General features: G+C 44.4%; 4 protein-coding genes and 1 non-coding gene across 12 annotated transcripts; 1 reads left to right on the top strand and 4 right to left on the bottom strand.

The window, feature by feature from the left end:
• The first annotated feature begins 3,487 nt into the window (after positions 1 to 3,487).
• Positions 3,488 to 5,667, top strand: LOC135595186 (delta(12)-acyl-lipid-desaturase-like). 2 transcript variants are annotated; one of them, XM_065085777.1, is made up of 2 exons: positions 3,488 to 4,083; positions 4,192 to 5,667. In XM_065085777.1, exons 1-2 carry the CDS (start codon positions 4,053 to 4,055, stop codon positions 5,346 to 5,348), a joined length of 1,188 nt encoding a protein of 395 aa, XP_064941849.1. In that variant the 5' UTR covers positions 3,488 to 4,052; the 3' UTR covers positions 5,349 to 5,667. The 2 variants fall into 2 exon arrangements, with proteins under 2 accessions (XP_064941849.1, XP_064941850.1); XM_065085778.1 differs by having other exon boundaries at positions 3,491 to 3,985; positions 4,192 to 5,666.
• A 1,624-nt stretch (positions 5,668 to 7,291) lies between these two features.
• On the bottom strand, positions 7,292 to 11,658 carry LOC135595187 (uncharacterized). 2 transcript variants are annotated; one of them, XR_010480302.1, is made up of 3 exons: positions 11,261 to 11,658; positions 7,837 to 8,226; positions 7,292 to 7,453 (listed from the first exon to the last, which is right to left on the bottom strand). XR_010480302.1 is itself a non-coding variant. In XM_065085779.1 (2 exons), exons 1-2 carry the CDS (start codon positions 11,438 to 11,440, stop codon positions 8,053 to 8,055), a joined length of 354 nt encoding a protein of 117 aa, XP_064941851.1. In that variant the 5' UTR covers positions 11,441 to 11,658; the 3' UTR covers positions 7,660 to 8,052. The 2 variants fall into 2 exon arrangements, 1 of the variants encoding a protein (XP_064941851.1); XM_065085779.1 differs by lacking the exon at positions 7,292 to 7,453 and having other exon boundaries at positions 7,660 to 8,226.
• A 1,193-nt stretch (positions 11,659 to 12,851) lies between these two features.
• LOC103999881 (cation/H(+) antiporter 15-like) lies at positions 12,852 to 15,207 on the bottom strand. Its single transcript, XM_009421777.3, has 2 exons — positions 14,236 to 15,207; positions 12,852 to 14,117 (listed from the first exon to the last, which is right to left on the bottom strand). The coding sequence occupies exons 1-2, from the start codon at positions 15,205 to 15,207 to the stop codon at positions 12,852 to 12,854; spliced, it is 2,238 nt and encodes a 745-aa protein (XP_009420052.3).
• Positions 15,208 to 16,207: 1,000 nt separating this feature from the next.
• LOC135594876 (uncharacterized) lies at positions 16,208 to 17,893 on the bottom strand. 6 transcript variants are annotated; one of them, XM_065085381.1, is made up of 3 exons: positions 17,831 to 17,893; positions 16,658 to 17,640; positions 16,208 to 16,565 (listed from the first exon to the last, which is right to left on the bottom strand). In XM_065085381.1, exon 2 carries the CDS (start codon positions 17,432 to 17,434, stop codon positions 16,688 to 16,690), a length of 747 nt encoding a protein of 248 aa, XP_064941453.1. In that variant the 5' UTR covers positions 17,435 to 17,640; positions 17,831 to 17,893; the 3' UTR covers positions 16,208 to 16,565; positions 16,658 to 16,687. The 6 variants fall into 6 exon arrangements, with proteins under 6 accessions (XP_064941453.1, XP_064941456.1, XP_064941457.1 ...); XM_065085384.1 differs by lacking the exon at positions 17,831 to 17,893 and having other exon boundaries at positions 16,334 to 16,565; positions 16,658 to 16,785; positions 16,868 to 17,579; XM_065085385.1 differs by lacking the exon at positions 17,831 to 17,893 and having other exon boundaries at positions 16,334 to 16,560; positions 16,658 to 16,785; positions 16,868 to 17,579.
• Positions 17,894 to 18,597: 704 nt separating this feature from the next.
• On the bottom strand, positions 18,598 to 18,681 carry TRNAL-CAA (transfer RNA leucine (anticodon CAA)). Its single transcript has one exon. It is a non-coding gene; the product is annotated as a tRNA-Leu (tRNA).
• Positions 18,682 to 19,799: the final 1,118 nt, after the last annotated feature.

Here is a 19,799-nt window from a genome sequence, read left to right as displayed (position 1 = left end):
GGTGTTTTCATACATTACAGTTTACGATTACGTTTTGTAACTGCAAACTGTCTTCTGCGCTTTTACGAATGAGTTTCTTTGCAGTTTACATTTACGTTTTGATTCTATTTATAACTGCAAACTGTCTTCTGCAATTTTACGAACGAGTTTCAAGGTTTAGACGAAAATCTGCATTCAGACGTAAAACTGCATTTAGACGTAAATCGGCTTTCCTCGTACAATCATCAGATTTCAGTTTACGTTTACGTCTTGATTTCAACTGCATACTGCCTTCTGCGAGTCTACAAACGAGTTTCAAAGTTCAGACGTAAATCTGCGTTTAGACGTAAATCTGCATTTAGACGTAAATCTACGTTTAGACGTAAATCTGCTTTTTGCATATTACTTTTTGAGCTGTACAATAGCAGCACACTGTCTTTATACTTCTGCTTAAACTGCTTTTGATCTAAACAAGTGATTTACGCAATCTGAGCTTAGACGTAAACTGCGCTTATACGCAAACTGTGTTTAGACGCAAACTGCGTTTAGACGCAAACTGTGTTTAGACGTAAACTGCACTTAATCATAAGTAATCTTAGAATCGGCTTTTACATCAAAATAGTTTTTTATCGAACGAACGTAGCTTTCGTTTTTAATCGCTGAAAGATTTCCGCTGCACTAATTCACCCCCCCCTCTTAGTGCTCTCGATCCTAACACTTCAAATGTTCTATGTCCCAAATCTTTCCTGTTCTTTGGAAGGTGGTTCTCAAGTTCTTACATCAAATTTTTACATCAAACGCAGTTGGCGTCTAAGCGCAGATGACAGTTTGCAGTTATAAGTGAAATCAAGACGTAAACGTAAACTGCACAGAACTCATTCGTAAAAGCGCAGAGAGACAGTTTGCAGTTTGTAGATGGAATCAAGACGTAAACGTAAACTGCACAGAATTCGTTCGTAAAAGCGCAGAGAGCAGTAGCTATGTAGGAGGTTTGCAGTAATGATAAAGTGCTCAAAATAAACGCAAACCAGAGATTTAGAGTGGTTCGGTCAGTCTTGACCTACTCCACTTTTGGCTTCCTCCACCGATGAGGTTACCGACGTCAACTAGAGGCCTTCCTTCAATAGGCGAAGGCCAACTACCCTCTTACAGATTCACTCCTTTTGACGGGCTTAGGAGACAACCCTTACAAATGTTTTCTCTCCTCACTTTACAACTCAAACTTGAAGAACAGAAGGAGGAGGAAAACTAGCAATTTTGAGCTCTAAGAACCACTGAAAAGATCAAGATTTCGGCTTGAGTTCTTGCTGTCTCAGTGCTGAATGGGTGGGGTATTTATAGGCCCCAACCCAGTTCAAATTTGGAGCTCAAAACGATCAAATCCTGGAATTCCGGGATCAGGCGGTTGCACCTCTTGACTGGAGAGGTTGCACCGCTTGGCAGAGCTCGAAGACCGAGCTCAGGCGGTGCCACCTCTCTGCCAGGGAGGTTGCACCGCCCAGTCTTGCTCGAAGACTGAGCTCAGGCGGTGCCACCTCTCTGTCAAGGAGGTTGCACCGCCCAGTCTAGCTCGAAGACTGAGCTCAGGCGGTGCCACCTCCCGGCTGGAGAGGTTGCACCGCCCAGTCTCGCTGGGAGGCTTAGCCCAGGCGGTGCCACCTCCTGGCCTAGGCGGTTGCACCTCCTGGCACTATTCCAGATCACTGGTTGGGCTCCAAACTTGGCCCAAACCAGTCCGAATTCGGGCCCAATTGGCCCAAGATTAAGTTAATGGGATCACCTCCCATTTTCCAACTTAATCAACGTGCTAACTACGATTAGTTCTAAGACAATTTCTGCAGCTTTGCTTCGGTGCGTCAATCGCTTCTTCCGGCGAGTTTCCGGCGAACTTCCGTCGATCATCCGATGAACCCTCGGTGATGCTCCTGCGGACTTCCGGCAAACTCCTGGACTTTGCAACGATCCACTTGGCAAGTTCCGACGAGTTTCGCTTGGCAAGCTTCTGGACTTCTCGGATCTGTTCTCGCAGAACCTCCGACGACCGTCCGAACTTCCGTCGAACTCTCGAACTTCCAACGTGATCATGAACTTGACTCCGGCGCAACTCCTGCTGCTTGTCTAACTTTCATCGTAGTTAATCCTACACACTTAAAACAAAAACTTCGATCGAGACAATTAATCCTAAGCAATTAACCAAGTTGTCCGGCATGTCATTGGTCCCTCGACGCTTCGTCCGATTCTTCGGCGCATCGTCCTTTCCTGCAGCCTATTGCCCAATCGGCCTGTTGTCTCCGCAACTCCGATATCCTTGGCACAATACCCGCTCTTCTTGGCCCGATGCCCGAGTCCACGACCCGAAGCCTTCTGTCGATACGTCGACCGATCCACCGGCCCGACGTCTAATCTTCTGACATGTTCCTCCGGCACAACATGATTTTCCTGCTTTAATTGTCTCATCCTGATCGAAGCATCCTGCGTCACTCAAAACGCAGATTAAGTCATAAACATATGTCAAGTAGTTTCATCATCAAAATACGAGATTCAACAAGTTTTGTGTTTTGCGGATTTTTGCGCACCAATCTTCGCACGACGACGAACATCTTTTTGGGAATCGGAGATTTTTGTTTTCTTGTTCTTCCGCTGCGCATATGATGTTGCCCCCAATGATTTCCCAACATATATGTATATATATGTATATATATGTATATATAGATATATATGTATATATGTATGTATATATATATATACATATATATATATATATATATACATATATATATATATATACATACATATATATATATATACATACATACATATATATACATATATATACATATATATACATATATATATATATATATATATATATATATATAAAGTGAGAAAATATCATAATAATAAAAATAAAAAAGAATATGTCATATCATATGTGTCATCACTACGTGATTGATTTGCAAAGCACTTATGACTAGTAATTGTGGTTTATGTAACTATTACCGTGTATTGGGGATATGAATGACAGACGATTATCTCACTCAGAACCAGGGTGTTAGCTTGTGCGCAATGTTAGCTTCGAAATGTCATGTCAAGTCGATCATAGCAACCGACGTATTCATGGGTGGATATCAAAATATACTATATCAATAATTATAGATCTACTATAAATATTGGCTATGTTTGTAACCTTTTAAGACAAATCAAATAATTAAATAAATTATATGTGAAATTTGATATGCTCCATTATCAATTCTTGAGAGTCCTTTCCGACCATCTATGTGAACTCCTCGCACCCGGTAAACCTTTTTGCTAACAATAGATGGAAATTGTATGGGTGTAGATACGCATCTGGATTACCTCTTCTGGCCTTGTGTTATTAATGAATCGTCTCCCAACGCAGTCTTCCCTCGTGATGAAGCACGAGACATAAAAGGACTTCAAAAGCACAAACGACGAGGACGACGACAGCTGGTATTTTAGGATGAACGATACCACGTAGCAGCAGCTGTCGCAACCAAGATAGGAGCCTCCCAACATTACAGGTGTTCGAAATGAACGGAGGGGGAACCGGCATTCCCTTCCATGAAATGACCAGACTACCCTTCTCTCCGGCCATAGTCCAGGAGGTCCGAAATGGTCGCTTCGTTGGCCGAGCATGCGTGACGCGGCCGGGAAGAAGGGATTCCTGCCGGGTGTCCCCTCGGCGGAGCCACTTGGCGGCGACCGGAGCGAACCAAATAACAACAGATCTCTGATTTGGCTGCAAGATCACCGTGCCGTCCAGGGGAACCGACGGCGAGGATCCGGGAGATCGGGAGACCTCGCAAGCGAGCCTGCAGGACCTCCAATGAACGACGGCCACGCTTCTGCCCACACACGTGAGAGGAAGCGAAAAGCTTATATACGGCCTCGGGGAGGCGCAAGCCTCTACGACTACTCCCCAGGCGTCGCCCAAGGGATCACACAACCCTCACTTTCTCAGATTATACACAGATCCGTTTCTCTGGTGAGTGGATGTGCGGCCTACTGGTTCCGTGATGGGAACACCGGTAGGGGCCCTATGGTAATCGAAGATGGAAACCAACCATGTGGCCATCGCCACTGGTTCGGATACGGAACGCCCTCTCGCATGCCTTTCTACTTTCTTCGCCTCCGTCCTCTCTGCTGTGCCTTTTGGCTGAGCCCTGACGGAATTGTGTGCGTGAGTCGCAGGTGAGGACAGAGCGGTAGCAGGAGCAATGCGCGCGCGCGGAGGCATGACGGCGACTATGGTGCCCCTCCGCCGCTCGCCCACCGAGAAGCCTCCCTTCACCCTCGGTCAGATCAAAAAGGCCATTCCACCTCACTGCTTCGACCGCTCCGTCATCCGCTCCTTCTCCTACGTCTTCCGGGACCTGCTCTTTGCCGTTCTCTTCCTCTACGTCGCCGTCGCCCTCATCCCCAAGCTCTCGCTCGGACTCGCCCTCGCCGCCTGGCCACTCTACTGGGTCGTCCAGGGATGCGTCCTCACCGGCCTATGGGTCATTGCCCACGAGTGCGGCCATCACGCCTTCTCCGACTACTCCCTCCTCGACGACGTTGTCGGCCTCGTCTTTCATTCCGCCCTCCTCGTCCCCTACTTCTCCTGGAAGTACAGCCACCGCCGGCACCACTCCAACACCGGCTCCATCGAGCGCGACGAGGTCTTCGTCCCCCAGCCCAAGGCCTCTCTTTCATGGTATTCCAAGTACCTCAACAACCCGCTCGGCCGCCTCGTCACCCTGGCCGTCACCCTCACCCTCGGCTGGCCATTGTACCTCGCCTTCAACGTCTCCGGCCGCCCCTACCCCCGCTTCGCCTGCCACTTCGACCCCTACGGGCCGATATACACGGACCGCGAGCGGGCCCAAATCTTCATCTCCGACGCCGGCCTCATGGCGACCTCGTATGCCCTCTACCGCTTCGCGGCCAGCTACGGCTTCTGGTGGCTGGCGAGGGTGTACGGCGTGCCGCTGCTGATCGTGAACGGGTGGCTGGTCCTCATCACCTACCTGCAGCACACGCACCCGGCGTTGCCCCACTACGACTCGAGCGAGTGGGACTGGCTGCGGGGGGCGCTGGCGACGGTGGACAGGGACTACGGGGTGCTCAACAAGGTGTTCCACAACATCACGGACACCCACGTCGCGCACCACCTCTTCTCGACGATGCCGCACTACCACGCCACGGAGGCGACCAGGGTGATCAAGCCGCTGCTGGGCGAGTACTACCAGTTCGACGGGACTCCGCTGCTGAAGGCGATGTGGAGGGAGGCGCGGGAATGCATCTACGTGGAGCCGGACGAGGGGAGCAAGCAGGAGGGTGTCTTCTGGTACCGGAAGGAGTTCTGAATCGATCCGTAAACCAAAAGAGAAGATTTGGCGAGGGAGGGAAAGGAGGACGCGCGGCGGCGGCGCTGTCGTTGCTACGTCCTCTTTGTGTTAGTGCCTCGTCTTCGTAGAATCGGATAGGAAGTCGAAGAACAGAGAAGAGACTGATAGGGTTGTTTTTACTCGTTGGTCTCCGATAATGCTCTTTCTTTCTTTCTTCCTTTCTTTCCCATGGCATTTGGGATTTGCAGTGATTCTTCGCGACCTAATGTTTGCTACCAACCATAAGCCACATCGATCGATCTCAATTAGACCCACATGGCTTTTCTCTCACTCTTATTTATAATATAGAATACCTAACCGTTTGAGATTAAAAAAATATTCTTGTAATTTATGATGACACGAAAGGTTAGATCGACTTTTATGTTTTTTTTGTTTTTTGACATGTTAGCATATTCTGGTAATCATCGAAGTTAGAGATTCGATCAACAAAGTTTCGGCCTTTTTGACAAGTTGGGATGCAAGTGTCAAGTTTCAAGGGAACGATGAATATCACGTGATATATATACATCGTCTATTCTACTATCGGGCCCACGCCAAGAAACAAGGATTAGTAGGGTGCTAAGAATAAGAACCTATTTCTTAATTTTCCTGGACTTTCATTTAATACAAATTAATATGGTATCTTATCTATTTAGGAAAAATTTATTAAAGAAAGAAAAAAAAGAATAATACGTCTGATATCTTATTGCTCATAAACGGAGCTGCTACTTGTGAATCCATGCCTAGTTGTTGTAGGACTTTTGAGCTTTTATTAACGAGACAAAAAAATAAACAGGGTTGACAATTTTTTTTTTCTTTTGTGGAAGGACTATAGAGGCATATAAAACTACCATAGTACAATATATATATATATATATATATATATATATATATATATATATATATATATATATATATATATGCAAGGATGATTTTGTCTTTTTCAACAAAAAATCTCTCTTTAAAAAAAAAAAAAAAGAAACCTCTTATTATTATTATTTTTTTCATTTGGTACCTCTGCCTACAATGCCTTTAATTGGACCTTCCACACTAACTCCCGCTCTCACACCCTATGCACCAATGCACCCTTAAACAAAAATACAATTCTTATTGTGTTTTTGAATAACCTTACACTAATTTTTCCACTTCAACAAAAATACTATAAGCTTTAAGGGGCACCGAATAGGAAATCTGAAAATGAGAACTTCTCATTAAAAAAAAAATCCTAGGTTTTTTTGCAAGAAATCTCCGAGTAAACCAAACATCCGCAAATGGAGATGGAAAAAAAAAAAAAAAAAGTAAGAGAAAAGGGAACAACTTTCTTCTTTAAACCTCACCTTTAATCTACCAAAGGTGAACAGAGGAAAAAGAGGACAAAGGGGGTGAAATAGAACTCATGAGTCTGCAGGTCCAAACAATTTCGCTTCGCACTCCAGGAAACAACGGGAAATCGCTGAGCTCCTCAAGGAAATGCATCGATCTCTTGGAATTCATGGAGGAATCTCAGCGTGTTAGGGCCATAAGCTCCTCATAACTCTCATCAAGTCCCACTCGCCTACTAACCCTTCCAAATCTCCATTTTTGCTGATCAATGTCTTATCTTATCCTTGTGTTCCAACTCAGCAAGTGTGAAGAATAAGATTAAGATCATATCGCTTATTCTTTTAAAATGAATGCTATTAAATAAAATCTTAAGATGATATCAGAATCAAATATTTATGTTCAAATTTAATGTAGACCATTAGTCACCCATTGAGGGGCGTTATGAATATAGATTAAGATCACCTCTCATATAGATTAAGATTTTAACCGATTCGGAGTGTTTTTCCTGTTCCCCCATTGAACAAAGATCAATTACTTCCCATCTCGAAGTAGCTGAAAATGGAATAAGCAAAGCTAAAGATCCAACTGTGCTGGCATGCTACCACCAACAAACAGATCATACTAAATTATTCGAGAACAGTATATACATACCACGTTATGTTACTATTGAGCCTATACTTTTGTGCTTGTGCATAGTGGCTTATCAGTGTGATCAGCCACTTCCATGCTAGCGGGGTGTCTCATCCCTCCCATTACAACACCTGCGCCACAAATATGCCATATCATTAAGCATGATGTTAAATCTCACTACATGATGGTAACATTTATGTCACCCACAATTATATATTATTTGTTTTCTTCCCATATATATATATATATATATATATATATATATATATATATATATATATATATATATATATATATATATATATATATATATATATATATATAGGCTCACCAGAAGAAAAGAACCACACAAATAAACTTTATTTGTTTTGGCAAACATAAAATAGAGAAAGAAGAACTCAAACAATAGACAAACAAAATAACTCCTACTATCAGAAAACTCATGCAGTTTTGGCATGCACAAGGAAAGGTCATGAAATGGTAGACAAAACTAAAGCAGTGAGACTCCCTTAACCTGGAATTCTGCCAGGCCTGATGAGCACTCCCTCGCCGGAACCATGCCATTGTACCTACAACACAATGGGTTACAGAGTTTCCTGTGGATAATTTCATTCTAAGGGAATTGTTTGCATATGTTAAATGATCTTCGAGCCTTTATAGTTCTAAATAATAAATTTAACCCTATATAATCATGATGCTTTACAAATTTAATGTTCCTCATCGCTTGCTGTCATTTCTTAGCCTTAGAGAATCGGAGGCAACGGTACTTTTCTCCACTGACGGTGATCTCAAGAGCACCATCTTGGTTATCTTGATTTGATGCAGTGCCCGTCAGAACACTCTTTTCCTTCTCTAGATTTTCTCTCTCCATCTTCAGCCGAGCCTCCTGCCGTGCAATCTCTGCCTGCAAAAGAAAGATCCAAAAGGAACATGAAGTCTTTGAGTTGAGAAACGCAATCAGTATACAAGCATTGGTTATAGATTTCAAGCAGTAATCTGAAAGGAAATATAATATGCCATGATACAAATAGTAACAGAAGTTTCACCTGACTGTATACATCCAACATGCTGAGAATTCTTTTCTTAAGCAATGTAAATCATATTGAGACACTGGAACTAGGGCATGTTCAGCAACAAAAGAAAAAAGAAAAAAAGAAAAGTTTATCTTATTTTATTCTCAACTTTCAGAAAGTTCCGGTGATTGAAACAGAAAATGTAACAATGCAAAATATGATTTATTTTAAAGGAACCTTTTTGACAAAGTTTACCACAAGAACAGAATTACTATAGTGAAAAATGCCACCACTGCAATAAGGGTAATGTCCCAACCGCCAGGATCTGCCATATAAATATTTTCCCATCATTAACTTTACTTAGGGTAATATCATTGTTTAAACTATAATCTGTCATTTTTAATTGTTTCTTTAGAATTTTCTCGTGTTTCCTTATATATCTTCTCACATCACTTACCACTATAGAAAGAAATAGTGGTATTTGGATTCGAAAAAGATACTAAGCAGGTCTATTCTTGGCTGAGGTTTCCAGATTAAACAACTCAGAATTTCATAATAATGAATACAGTGGAACAACTGAACTGTTCAAAATGTTACAGTTAAAAATTGACCATTCAACTCTGATCTCAATTCCCTAAACAAACCATAAGCTACAAGACAGGCTTTGAAACTAGAACTCCTAAAATGGACTTCATGAAATAAATAAGTACCACAAAACTAGAAAAGATTCATGTAATTCTCCTCATCCAAATGTTATCCTCATGTTTCACGTCAACAACAGAACCTCTAAACATTGGTAACAGTTGCTTCTTACCTAATGGATAATAGCTAATCAGCTGAATAAATACTTGGGTTCAAATTCACTCCTGATACACTGTCAACTAGAGAGTAAAGGTCATGTTGTCATTGGAAACCAGGAGTGTGTATTCAGTACTTAAACCGGATCTAAAATACTTCCATACAGCAGGATCTAAAATAGAAGCTTCCTAACACAATGTCAAGCGGTGAGTTAAAGGTTATGTTGTCACAAGAAACCAGGAACATACATTCAGTACCTAAACCAGACATATAATAAGCAAGTCTACACATGATTGATCTAGAATATTATCTTTTTCTCGAACCAGGCAAATAAACTTAAACCACCTCTTCAATTTCCTAATGTCTGATATCCCCATGAATTTTAAAGATTCCTACCTCACAGTTGCCAAAAGTTCAGAACAATTCAGCTTCAACAGATGGCATATTATTGTCAGTTCTTTCTACAGGAAATTAGGAACATTATGGTCATGTAAATTGTAGAAGCAATCTCTGCCTCATCACAAGAAAATATGTTAAGTGGCATCTAACTACATTTCCTGTGGGGTGTCGCAAGAGCCTGAGAACATTAACATAGTTGTAGTATCCAAAACAGAAAAAAAACAAAATTCCATTCAAGCTAATCTCTGCTTATATTGACTGGCAGATAAAGCACCAATGCCAAATTTCAACAAGTGACAATTTTCTAATTTTAACAGAGCCCGGAGAAGCCCAATCTAAATTTTCTAAAGCATACGATTTGGTGAACGCAGAAAAGATGTGTATCATCTATTTTATACAAATCAATCCCACGATGCATGTCAGTAGCATTCATATTGAATAGAACTAGATGTAATCGCTAACATATTTCTGGGATGGTCCTATTTTTGTTGATCTAACATATCCTTGATATCAAAAAACCTTCCAGATGAGCTTTGCTGTTGCAAAATCATTTGCAAGGCCTTTTTGGCCCAAATGGATATTCTTTTCCAATTTCCATGCATGTCACTGAGAACACCTAATAACTCCTATGCCAAGGATATGTTGAAACCACTCAAGAAAAACAAACAGAAAAATTTGAATGAAAGCACAGCATTTCAAAGGGAGTAAATGTGGAATTCGGTAATATAAGGTCCTCAGAGAAAGTTTGAGGATACAGAAATAGCACTCATATACAAGTAATAAGGTTCTGTTTCTAACTTCTAGGACAGTTACAGTCCAGAATAATCCATGATTAGAAAGGAAGAAAAACAAATCTAGAAAGGAAGAAAAACAAATCTAAAGCATGACACAGCAGTGCCTCTTGCATCAGCAGAGAAAAGTGATTTTTAAAAAAGATAGAAAAAAAGGTCTATGTACACAATTATCTGAGGTAAGCTAGATGGCTTGCTTCCTACCAAAAAGCTGTATTAACAGAAAAATATTTCCGGCCATTGACTTATGATCACACTAACACAATGTTTCGAGGAGATTAAGTACAGATGTGTTTAGTGATAACTATGAAAGCCAAAAAAAAAAAGGCCGTTTGCATTGCTTCACTTAAATAATGCTTGACAACCCGTGTGTTGCGATGAAGCAACTTTCTTATGGCATCAGGACTCACCGTCGATCTGTAATGAGCAATATCTTAAGAAATTAAAGGGTCATCACATCTTATATATACTTAACCACCCCTCATCAAGTGTTCATTCATCAACCGCTGGCATGACAAATTCTAGAACCACATTGCGCGAGCATCTTTATTGTAGCTTAGAACAACTAACAAAGAACAAGAAAGAAAGTCACTTGCAGTGAGCTTGACACTGAATCTTAGGTTTCCCAGAAGATATTACTTCAATCTTCATCCCATCCTCCATACCATGCGATTCACGTTTTGCTGAAACTGGCGAGTCCGTAATATACGAATCCAGTTGGATATGTGCAATAATTAACACATATCGATGTCTCATATGAAGCATCAACCCTTAGATGCGGCCCAATCCACTACGATGGTTCTCTCAAACCAAGAAAACTGTGGATTCACGCATCCCCAGTTCAAGCTAATGTTAAAGAAGTCAAAAAGTATTGGAATGATGAGAGAAAGGAAGAAGATTCTCAAAGAGAGGGGAATCGGCGGAAGAATAAAAATACCTCTCGGCGAGAGAGCTCGGCCTTCCAGGCGGCCTCCCTCTCGGCGACCTCTCGCTCCCTCTCCTGGATGTAGCTCTGCATCTCCCTCTCCTTCATGATGCGGTCCTGTATGTCCGCATCCAGCGCCTCCTGCAGCTCCCTCACGAACTTCTCCACCACCGCCTTTATCCGCAGCGACATCTTAATCTCCTCCCCCGATGATCACACGACCGAAACGGAGCTCTCCTACAGTAGAGCGCCGCCGGATACACGGTTTCTCGGGCAGGCAATCGAGGGAAATCGCCAGTGATTACTTTTAGGGTTTTGAGACCGATTAGACAGCGCGCAAGTGGAGTCCGCGAGCTGTTACGAAGAACAAACCATTTGTTTTGGCCGGAAAAGGTTTTCTGCGTTACGATGCTTTAGTTTTTGGTTTTTTTTTGTGATAGTAATTAAATGGGTTTTCATGTTATGAGTGGGGATTTCTTTTTAATTTTATATCGATGAAAAATTGCAAATAATATTCTAAAAGAGAATCATTGATGTTATGGAGACGGTAGCAGAAGTCATAGGGAATCATTGATGATGAGGGCAGAGAATATAATAAATAATATGTGAAGATTGTCGACACGTTGGAAGTTGCGTTGCCTTTTACTTACGTCTTCCAACGATTAGTGGATTGGAAGTGGATGAATCGGGGGAGGGAGTGCCAAAGTGGCATCTCGTGAGGAGTCAGTCGTATGGCAACGACATCTCGAGCGACCACTAACTACGACGCTTACCTCATGTTTTATGTGGTAGACGTTCGTTCGTCGGGAACCGCCGGAAATACAACACAGGACGATGATACATGAAATTGAACGAAGATTAAAGGAATAAACCACGTTGATAAAGATTGACACAGTTCATTTTTGGGAAAAAAACAATATTTATATTTTAAGTATTTTTTAATCGATACCTCTTAAACAGTAGGCTTTATTTTAAAAAATACTCAAATTATTCTTCAAATTTTTTTTTATCATCATAATAAAAAAAATTATAAAATTTTATTTAAAAATATTATAAATAAGTTAAATAAAATTAAAATATATATTATAAATTATTTTATATAATATCATGCTCAAATTATAATAGTTTAGAAACAATCTTACCCGGATAAAATTAAAATTTTAATTTATTATAATATTTTGATCATCATAATAAAAACATTATAAAACCTATTTGAAAACATTATAGATGATCCAAATAAACTCTTAACCCGTCAACAAAAAAGGAGATTACTTTTATAGTCTACATTCCTCAAATCCGGATGATTATAAAAAAAATATTTAATATTTTGATTAAGATATATCGAACATTTTGAATGGTAAAAATGTAATGTATCTTTACAGAGCTAACTGAGTAATGGACCTCCTTGTAATTATATTCTGATTGAATTGCCTAATCCATTTCTCCAAATCCAACTATTATTGGGCGTTGCTTACTGGCCAAAAGCTCGAGCAAGCAATTGCAAGTTACTGCTCGGCCTTCGAAAACCCCTCCATCTCTTATCTCTCGCTCCTCGTCTGCATCAAACAGTTGCCTTGTGGCCAATGATTGACTTAACGAAGCCTCACACTCTGGTACCAGGTATCTGTTTACTAGCACGGTGGTGATCGGCCTTGTTCATGTAGACGCGCCCCTTTGGCTCCATCATGGCGTCGGCGGGCGCCCCTCCCTTGCCCTGCTGCAGCACGAGCACCGAAGCCGTCGTCCCGAAGTCTGGCGATGCCAACAGGTCCCCGATTGGCCCGAGCTCAGGGCACTCGCTCCAGTCCGTCAGCCCCGCCGTGAGAGGCGACTCCTTCCCGTGTCCCCTCCCCACCACGTACATGTCTTGTATCCCATCCACCCCTCTTATCACCGCCACCGTTTCCTCCGCGTTGCTCACCACTCGCTCCTCGTACTCCGCTATCCCTCCTCCCCACCTTTCCCGGAACTCCCCCACGCACTCCTCGTCGATCCTCCAATCCCTCTCCTCGTCCTCCCCCGCCACCGTCACCACCCTTTCTGTCTTGGGCGATCCACTCTGCGAGTGGGCCCTGGCCGCGTGCACGAAGCGCAGCACGGTCACGTTGATGGCGGGGTGCCCGGCCATGCGCGACGCTAGCGCCAGTGCCTCCCGGTCGTCCGGCCCACCGAAGAAGAACAGTGTGATGCGACGCGTGGCGCGATGGCTTCCCAGGCCGCGGTCGATGAGGATGCCGACGGAGCATGGCGCAGCCGAGAGGACACTCTGGTTGATGGCTCGGCAGGCCGGGTGATTAGGGCGCATGCCGCCGTCGACGGTGTGGTGCTTGTGGAAAGGCAGGAGAATGAGAGCGGCGTGTCGGTCCTCGGCCGCGGAGATGACGTCCTCGTGCATGGTGGCGTAAGGGGAGATGGCAGTGAGGAACTGGATGGACACGCCGCCTGCGTACTGGTCGTAGGACTCGAAGGCGTGGAAGATGTGATCGGACTGGGCCTGTATGCGGCCGTGGCCGTGGCCGTGGGCGTGCTGGTTACCGCTGGGAGAGGCGTCGGCCGGGGTGGCGTTGAGGAGTATAGCGGAGGTCCTTCCTGTGAGCTCAATGAGGTGGAGGGCGTAGACGAATATAGGGGAGCGCTTCGTGGGGTGCGATATGTCGAGGAGAGCGATGAGACCGGGTACCTGCCGGGGGACATGGACGCAGGTGAGCAGGCGAAGCTCCGAGTCCGGGTTGGGCCACCAGATGGTGCGACGCTTATAGAACACCAGGCGCTTCGATGGCCTCACCACGGCTTTGAGGAGCGGGCTCACCAGAGTTGTCACCACCACCGACATGACGACCAGGATTGTGAATGATTGATTGCCCAGGATCTGCAATTCCATCGGATGCAACCAGAGTCATGTTATGTACAGCATGCATGCCCAAATCATGCAATCCAAAGATCACACCAAATGAATACAAACAGAACGAGAGTTCGGAATCAATTACCATCTTACTTCTGCCGATGTTGAGGATGATCACGTCGACAAGACCTTTGGTATTCATGAGGATACCCAACGACATTCCTTCGTGGAGAGGCATCCTATACGTGGCAGCCAGAAACGCACCGCTGGCCACCTTCGACGCGGCGCCGGCCAACACCACTATTATCAGCAAGACGGTCGACCCTGGGTCCTTGATGCTGTAGACATCCGTCCTCAGCCCGCTGATCACGAAGAAAAGTGGCATCAGTATGCCGGCCACGAAATCCTCCACCTTCTCAATGAGCGCCTCCCCCAGCGGTCCATTGGGCACCGACAACCCGAACACGAAAGCCCCGAAGATGGCGTGCGTCCCCAGGGCGTCGGCGATGAAAGCCCACACCATCACCCCCACGAGGAGCACACACGCGTAAATTTCGTCCAGATCCTCGCCTTCCGGCGTCCGCCGTTGCACCCAGAGCACACCAGGCTTCAACACCGCATAGCTGAAGAGCAAGAGCGTTATCCCGGACAGCACCGTCCACAGCGACGACAGCAAGTCTCCGTCGCTCTGCGCCAGCCCTATGGAGAAGGCCAGCAAGATCCACGCACAAATGTCGCTGAGCATGGCCGACGACAGTGCGAGCCGCCCGATCTCAGAGCCGACCAGCTTCTGCTCGGCTAGGACGCGGGCGAGGACGGAGAACGAGTTGATGGAGAGGGTGAACCCGAGGAAGGTGATGAAGGCGGCCTCGTTCGTGGCCTCTTGGAGGCGACGGTGGATGAAGATGCCCGAGAGCGAGCCGATGGCGAACGAGGGCACCATGCAACCGGCAGCGAAGGCCAAGGCCTTGGCACCCTTGCGCTTGATCACGTTCTTCTCGACCTCCACCCCGACAGTGAAGATGAAGTAGACGAGTCCGAGGTGAGACATGGTGTCGAGGATGATTAAGCTCCTCAGAGGGAAGATCATGACATTGAAATCCGGGATTCTTCCCATGATCGATGGACCCAACACGAACCCACCCTAGCATTCATGTGACGCAACCGACGACGTTAGCTGATGACCGCGGTTAAAGGCGGTCAAATGAGGGGGAGTCGGTTAGAGCGAGCTTACTATGACGTCAGAGATATAGCGATGCTGGCGGAGGGGGCGTAGGAGAAAGGCGGTGATGCGAGTGCTGATGACGACAAGTATTACCTGGAAAAGAAAGAGAGGGATGGAGAAAACCAAGGGGTTCTCTCCCTTCCAAACGCCGAAGCTGCTGGACATCGTCCGGGCGTAGCACACAAGCGGGGCATGCGAGGCGTTGCTTCTCGCGAAAGTGAGGTACTGTATCGGCGAGTTCGTCTCCATCTTTTTGCTTGGCTTGAGGACTGTTGCGAGGCGAATGAGGAGAGAGAGAGAGAGAGAGAGAGAGAGAGAGAGAGAGAGAGGGTGAGGAGGATGGAAAGCAGGTGGTGAGGGTTTGGCAGTACCGACGAGCAGTAATGCTATTATTCTTCCTGGTAGACCGTCATCCTCTTGGCGGATCTCGTGTGGTGAGATCAACAAAGATTTGGTCAAATGTCAACACAAAATAAGTTGGGCCTTTGGTCAAATCTACAACCCAAGCGATGCTTTGTTTACCCCTCCAATTCCTACCAACTTGTCAATCCGATACCGTGGACCCACCACAACCACAAGGACCACCGCCTTTGGTCAGCGACAAATGAGGCCATTATTCAAACAGACAATATTTATGGCCTGAAGCAGAAATCTAAAGATAGTCACACACACACACCAAAAGCAATTTATCTTTATATAAAATGTTCATTGTCTCACCAGCACTAAACCATGCAAGGGACAAAATGCAAATGAAGACTAGGCTATTGTTCCAACATGGCCAACAGAAATCATAGCAATCTGATCATAACGTCAGTCTCACCAGCTCAATGGCTTGTTAGTGTAAAACAAGCATCAAAATGCAAAGAATTATAGCACAGATGGGCGAGTAGGATGCAGGGAAATTATGCCAATTAAAAGCCCATATCATAAGCAGCAACAAACAGCAATCAATACCGACAAGTTCACATAGTGATGGCATCTCCAATAATGACTATAATGGCAAGAACAGGACATCTAGTTACTACCAAAAATTTTGTATTAGTTCAGTTGTTTAAGGACATCTATAATGCCACTCCGAAGTTACATGGAATTAATAACTTCCCCTCTCAGGTCAGCAAAATCAATGCCTACAGGTAAAACCAGTAAGTTGAAGAGTCCACAAAAGCTGCGTTTGAAGCTATTACTCCCAAAGCTCTGCAAAATTTCTTATCAGATTGATCAGCTCTTGGTGAACAAGGCTCCAGCCTACCCTTTAAGGAAGTAAATCAAAATAAAACAAATAATGATGGTTATTGAAATAAGCTTTTTACAGCAAATGCGCACCATAACAAAAGCTCTTTACCTGTAATTTTCGTCAGGAGAGCTGGAATGATCAAGTCAAGCCGGTCCCGAACTCAAGCTTTCGGCATACTCCAAGCCTGAACGTCCTTGAGTTTGCTGCTTCTCTCCTGGGTGCAGGAGGGCATGTCCCTGCAACCCCTGTTAGCAAAGGTAATAAAATGGGTGTCTTGAGACATTCAGAAGTGTCACCATGAAGCGGAAAGTTCTTAACCGATGTCTCCTGTATCCGATTTAGAACAATCAGTTCGAGAAATGATCGAAAAAACAACTCCAATAGGTCATCTTCCTCGACAGCATCTTCAGCAACATTGTGTTTGACCTGTTGATTGGAATCACCACAGTCATCGAAGTTGAGCTGCCGCCGAGGAGGTACTTGGGTTCCCTTCAGCATCTTCTTTCTGGGGGCAAAAACCAGTTCTTCTGGCCCAGGGGCAAACGGATCAAAGATGTTTCCCGATGGTGTCCGGCAGTCCAGAATGGAATCAAGCTCCTCGGACTGGTCGGAAGAGGAGGGAGGCTCCGAACTATCTCTATCCGGAGAGGGTGTCGGAGGATAAACTTCCCTTCCACCGATGAGCTCGATGAATGCATCATCTCGAACTTCTGGGTGGTCATTGTCCTCCACGAAGGGAGCCTGCCCGTAGATTGCTTGCCCACAATTCTCCATTCCCTTCAACCTGAGCACAGACTCCATCTTGGTGATCCCCGTCACATCAACTTCCACGGGTGAGGTTTTGGCCACCGGCACGCTTTCGGAGTCCATTTGCACAAGGAACATTACGGAGACCTAATTTTGTCGTACCAGACAATGCCCCAACAATTCCCTTCCTGGTTCCTTCGGGTAGACTGTAAGGGATATAGTCTAATGTTCCAATCTCTTCATCGGAACATCCAGAGATGCACCAGGAAAGTTGGATTTGTTCCACAAACGAAGAAAGGAAACCAGAAACAAGGCTGGCAATAAGGAAAACGCTTCAACTTGATCTGGTAAGCCAAAAAATAGTGCAAAATCATCACAAAAACAAAAGATGTGCGACTAATCAACCTTGAGAAATCAGTTTAACTTAGACTGCTAATCCTTGAAACGATCAAAACCCTAAGAGAAGCTAGCATTTCTGCTGCCCTCCAGAGCTATGGAAGAAAGGATCAATGAAGTAGAGAAGAGAGAGCTTACCTCTGCGACAGACGGCGGGGAAAGAAAGGCCAGCCGATCGAAAAGCAGCAATAAAGAACTGCGCCCGCCCACGGAGCGGGCCCGAAGAAGACGAAAACAAACGAAACGGCGCTCATGAAAGCAACTACGCTACGATTTCCAAATCGGACGGCTCTGCTTGCGGCGCGCTCCCGTGATCCTCGAGAGTGGTCTTCGTCCAGTCGTAACTCGCCACGCAGCGGTATCTGCGTGCAAACTAGGAAGACAATCTGTTTGATGGGGTCCAGTTGTTAAGCCAATATCTAAAGAACACGTGTTCAGGTATGAAGCCTTGGGATAACGATTATGTGATGTATGGACCGACCAGCCAATTACCAGAAGTCCCGCTCTCCATGGTTTCCCAGCGCGGGCCCATGGAAAGGAGCTTGTCCATCTCAATCTCCTAGCTGTGACAAGGCACCAGTCGTCATCACTAAAAGCAGTTGGGCCGTGTGATCTTAACAGGAAAAGGTCGTCAACACTCGTGACTTTACGTCAAATGATTGCTAGCACCGAGTGTATAAGCCATAATGGCTTTATAGCGATGACGTACGATGATGAGGGCAGCAACTAAAAATAGTCTTGGCTATGTACACTAATGCGGGGTTTGAGCCAAACAAAAGGGAGTAAGTAATCTAAATCATGCAGAGTAATCGTCGTTGGATGTGTGGTTGCATAAATTTAAAGCAATCTTAATTATGTAAACTAAATAGTTGGATCCCATTGGGAGAAAAAAAAAAATGTATTAGTGTCAGAAGTGGGATTTGAACCCACGCCCTCTCACGAAGACCAGAACTTGAGTCTGGCGCCTTAGACCACTCGGCCATCCTGACGGGTCTGTGTTAGGTGCTTCCAATTACTATATGAAATATATAATTAACTAAAGAACCATATAAGGCTGTAAAAGCTTAAATCCTCACATTATAAAGTGATGACTCTTAATAAATTCGCACCTAAAGCACACACCATAAGATTCGAATCATACTATTACATGAGTCACCATATCATTACTTTTTATTATATATATATATATTACTTCAGAGTTCTGATTTTATTGAGGTTGGTTATGCCTTTCCACCTCCGGCCCCTCTTTGATAGCACCTAGGTTATTTTTGTCGGATAGATATATTATTACACTAAGATCATTCTAACATGGTTTAACATCAAAATTGTAGATTTGACATAAAGAACTGTTGTAGAGAGTTAGCATGAGGCATGGGCGTAGAGAGTTGTTGTAGAGAGCTGGCCTATGAGGAGCTAGCATAGAGAGTTCGCATGAGGCGCCAGCGTAGAGAGATGGTGTGGAGAGCTTCTTTCCTATAATAGGAGTGAATTAATCTGAGAGGATATATGCCTTGCTCGTGAGGAGTCATCTCATAGTGCCTCCTCAACCGTGCCAAAGATCCGGCACGATAGGTCTATTAAGACCAAGTTAGCACTAGGGGGGGGGGGGGGGGGTGTAGTGGTAAATTAGTACTTTTGATTCAAAAATCTCATTCGATAAAACCTCAAGTAGTAATAAGCTAGTAAATTAGTTTGCAATATAAAGTATGAAAGAAATGTAAATCAAGTTTTATAGTAATTCGATCGTCGTGACCTACATCCACTCTCAATTCCTATTCACTTGAAGCCATCGGCTTTCACTACAGATCTTTTTTCAACGGGCGAAGATCAACTACCCTTATAACTTTTTTTCTCCTTTTCATGGGCTCAGGAGAGAACCTTTACACCTATTTCTTTTAGACCTCACTCCTCCCTTACAAACCTTCTAACTCTAGGAGGAAGAGACTTACTAAACTTAGAGAGATTACAACATTTTTTAACTTAGAATTTTTTCCCTTTCTACTCAATTCTTGCATCTCCATGCAGGAATAGTTGGAGTATTTATAGATCCCAAATTGCTTCAAAATGGAGCCAAAAAGGGTCTCATCCTAGGTTTCCCGAGTCTTGG

This window comes from Musa acuminata, chromosome BXJ1-10, assembly GCF_036884655.1.
Source record: "Musa acuminata AAA Group cultivar baxijiao chromosome BXJ1-10, Cavendish_Baxijiao_AAA, whole genome shotgun sequence".
Classification (NCBI taxonomy): Eukaryota; Viridiplantae; Streptophyta; class Magnoliopsida; order Zingiberales; family Musaceae; genus Musa; species Musa acuminata.
Note: the sequence above shows the minus strand (reverse complement) of the source record. Positions and strands in the feature narration are given on the sequence as shown.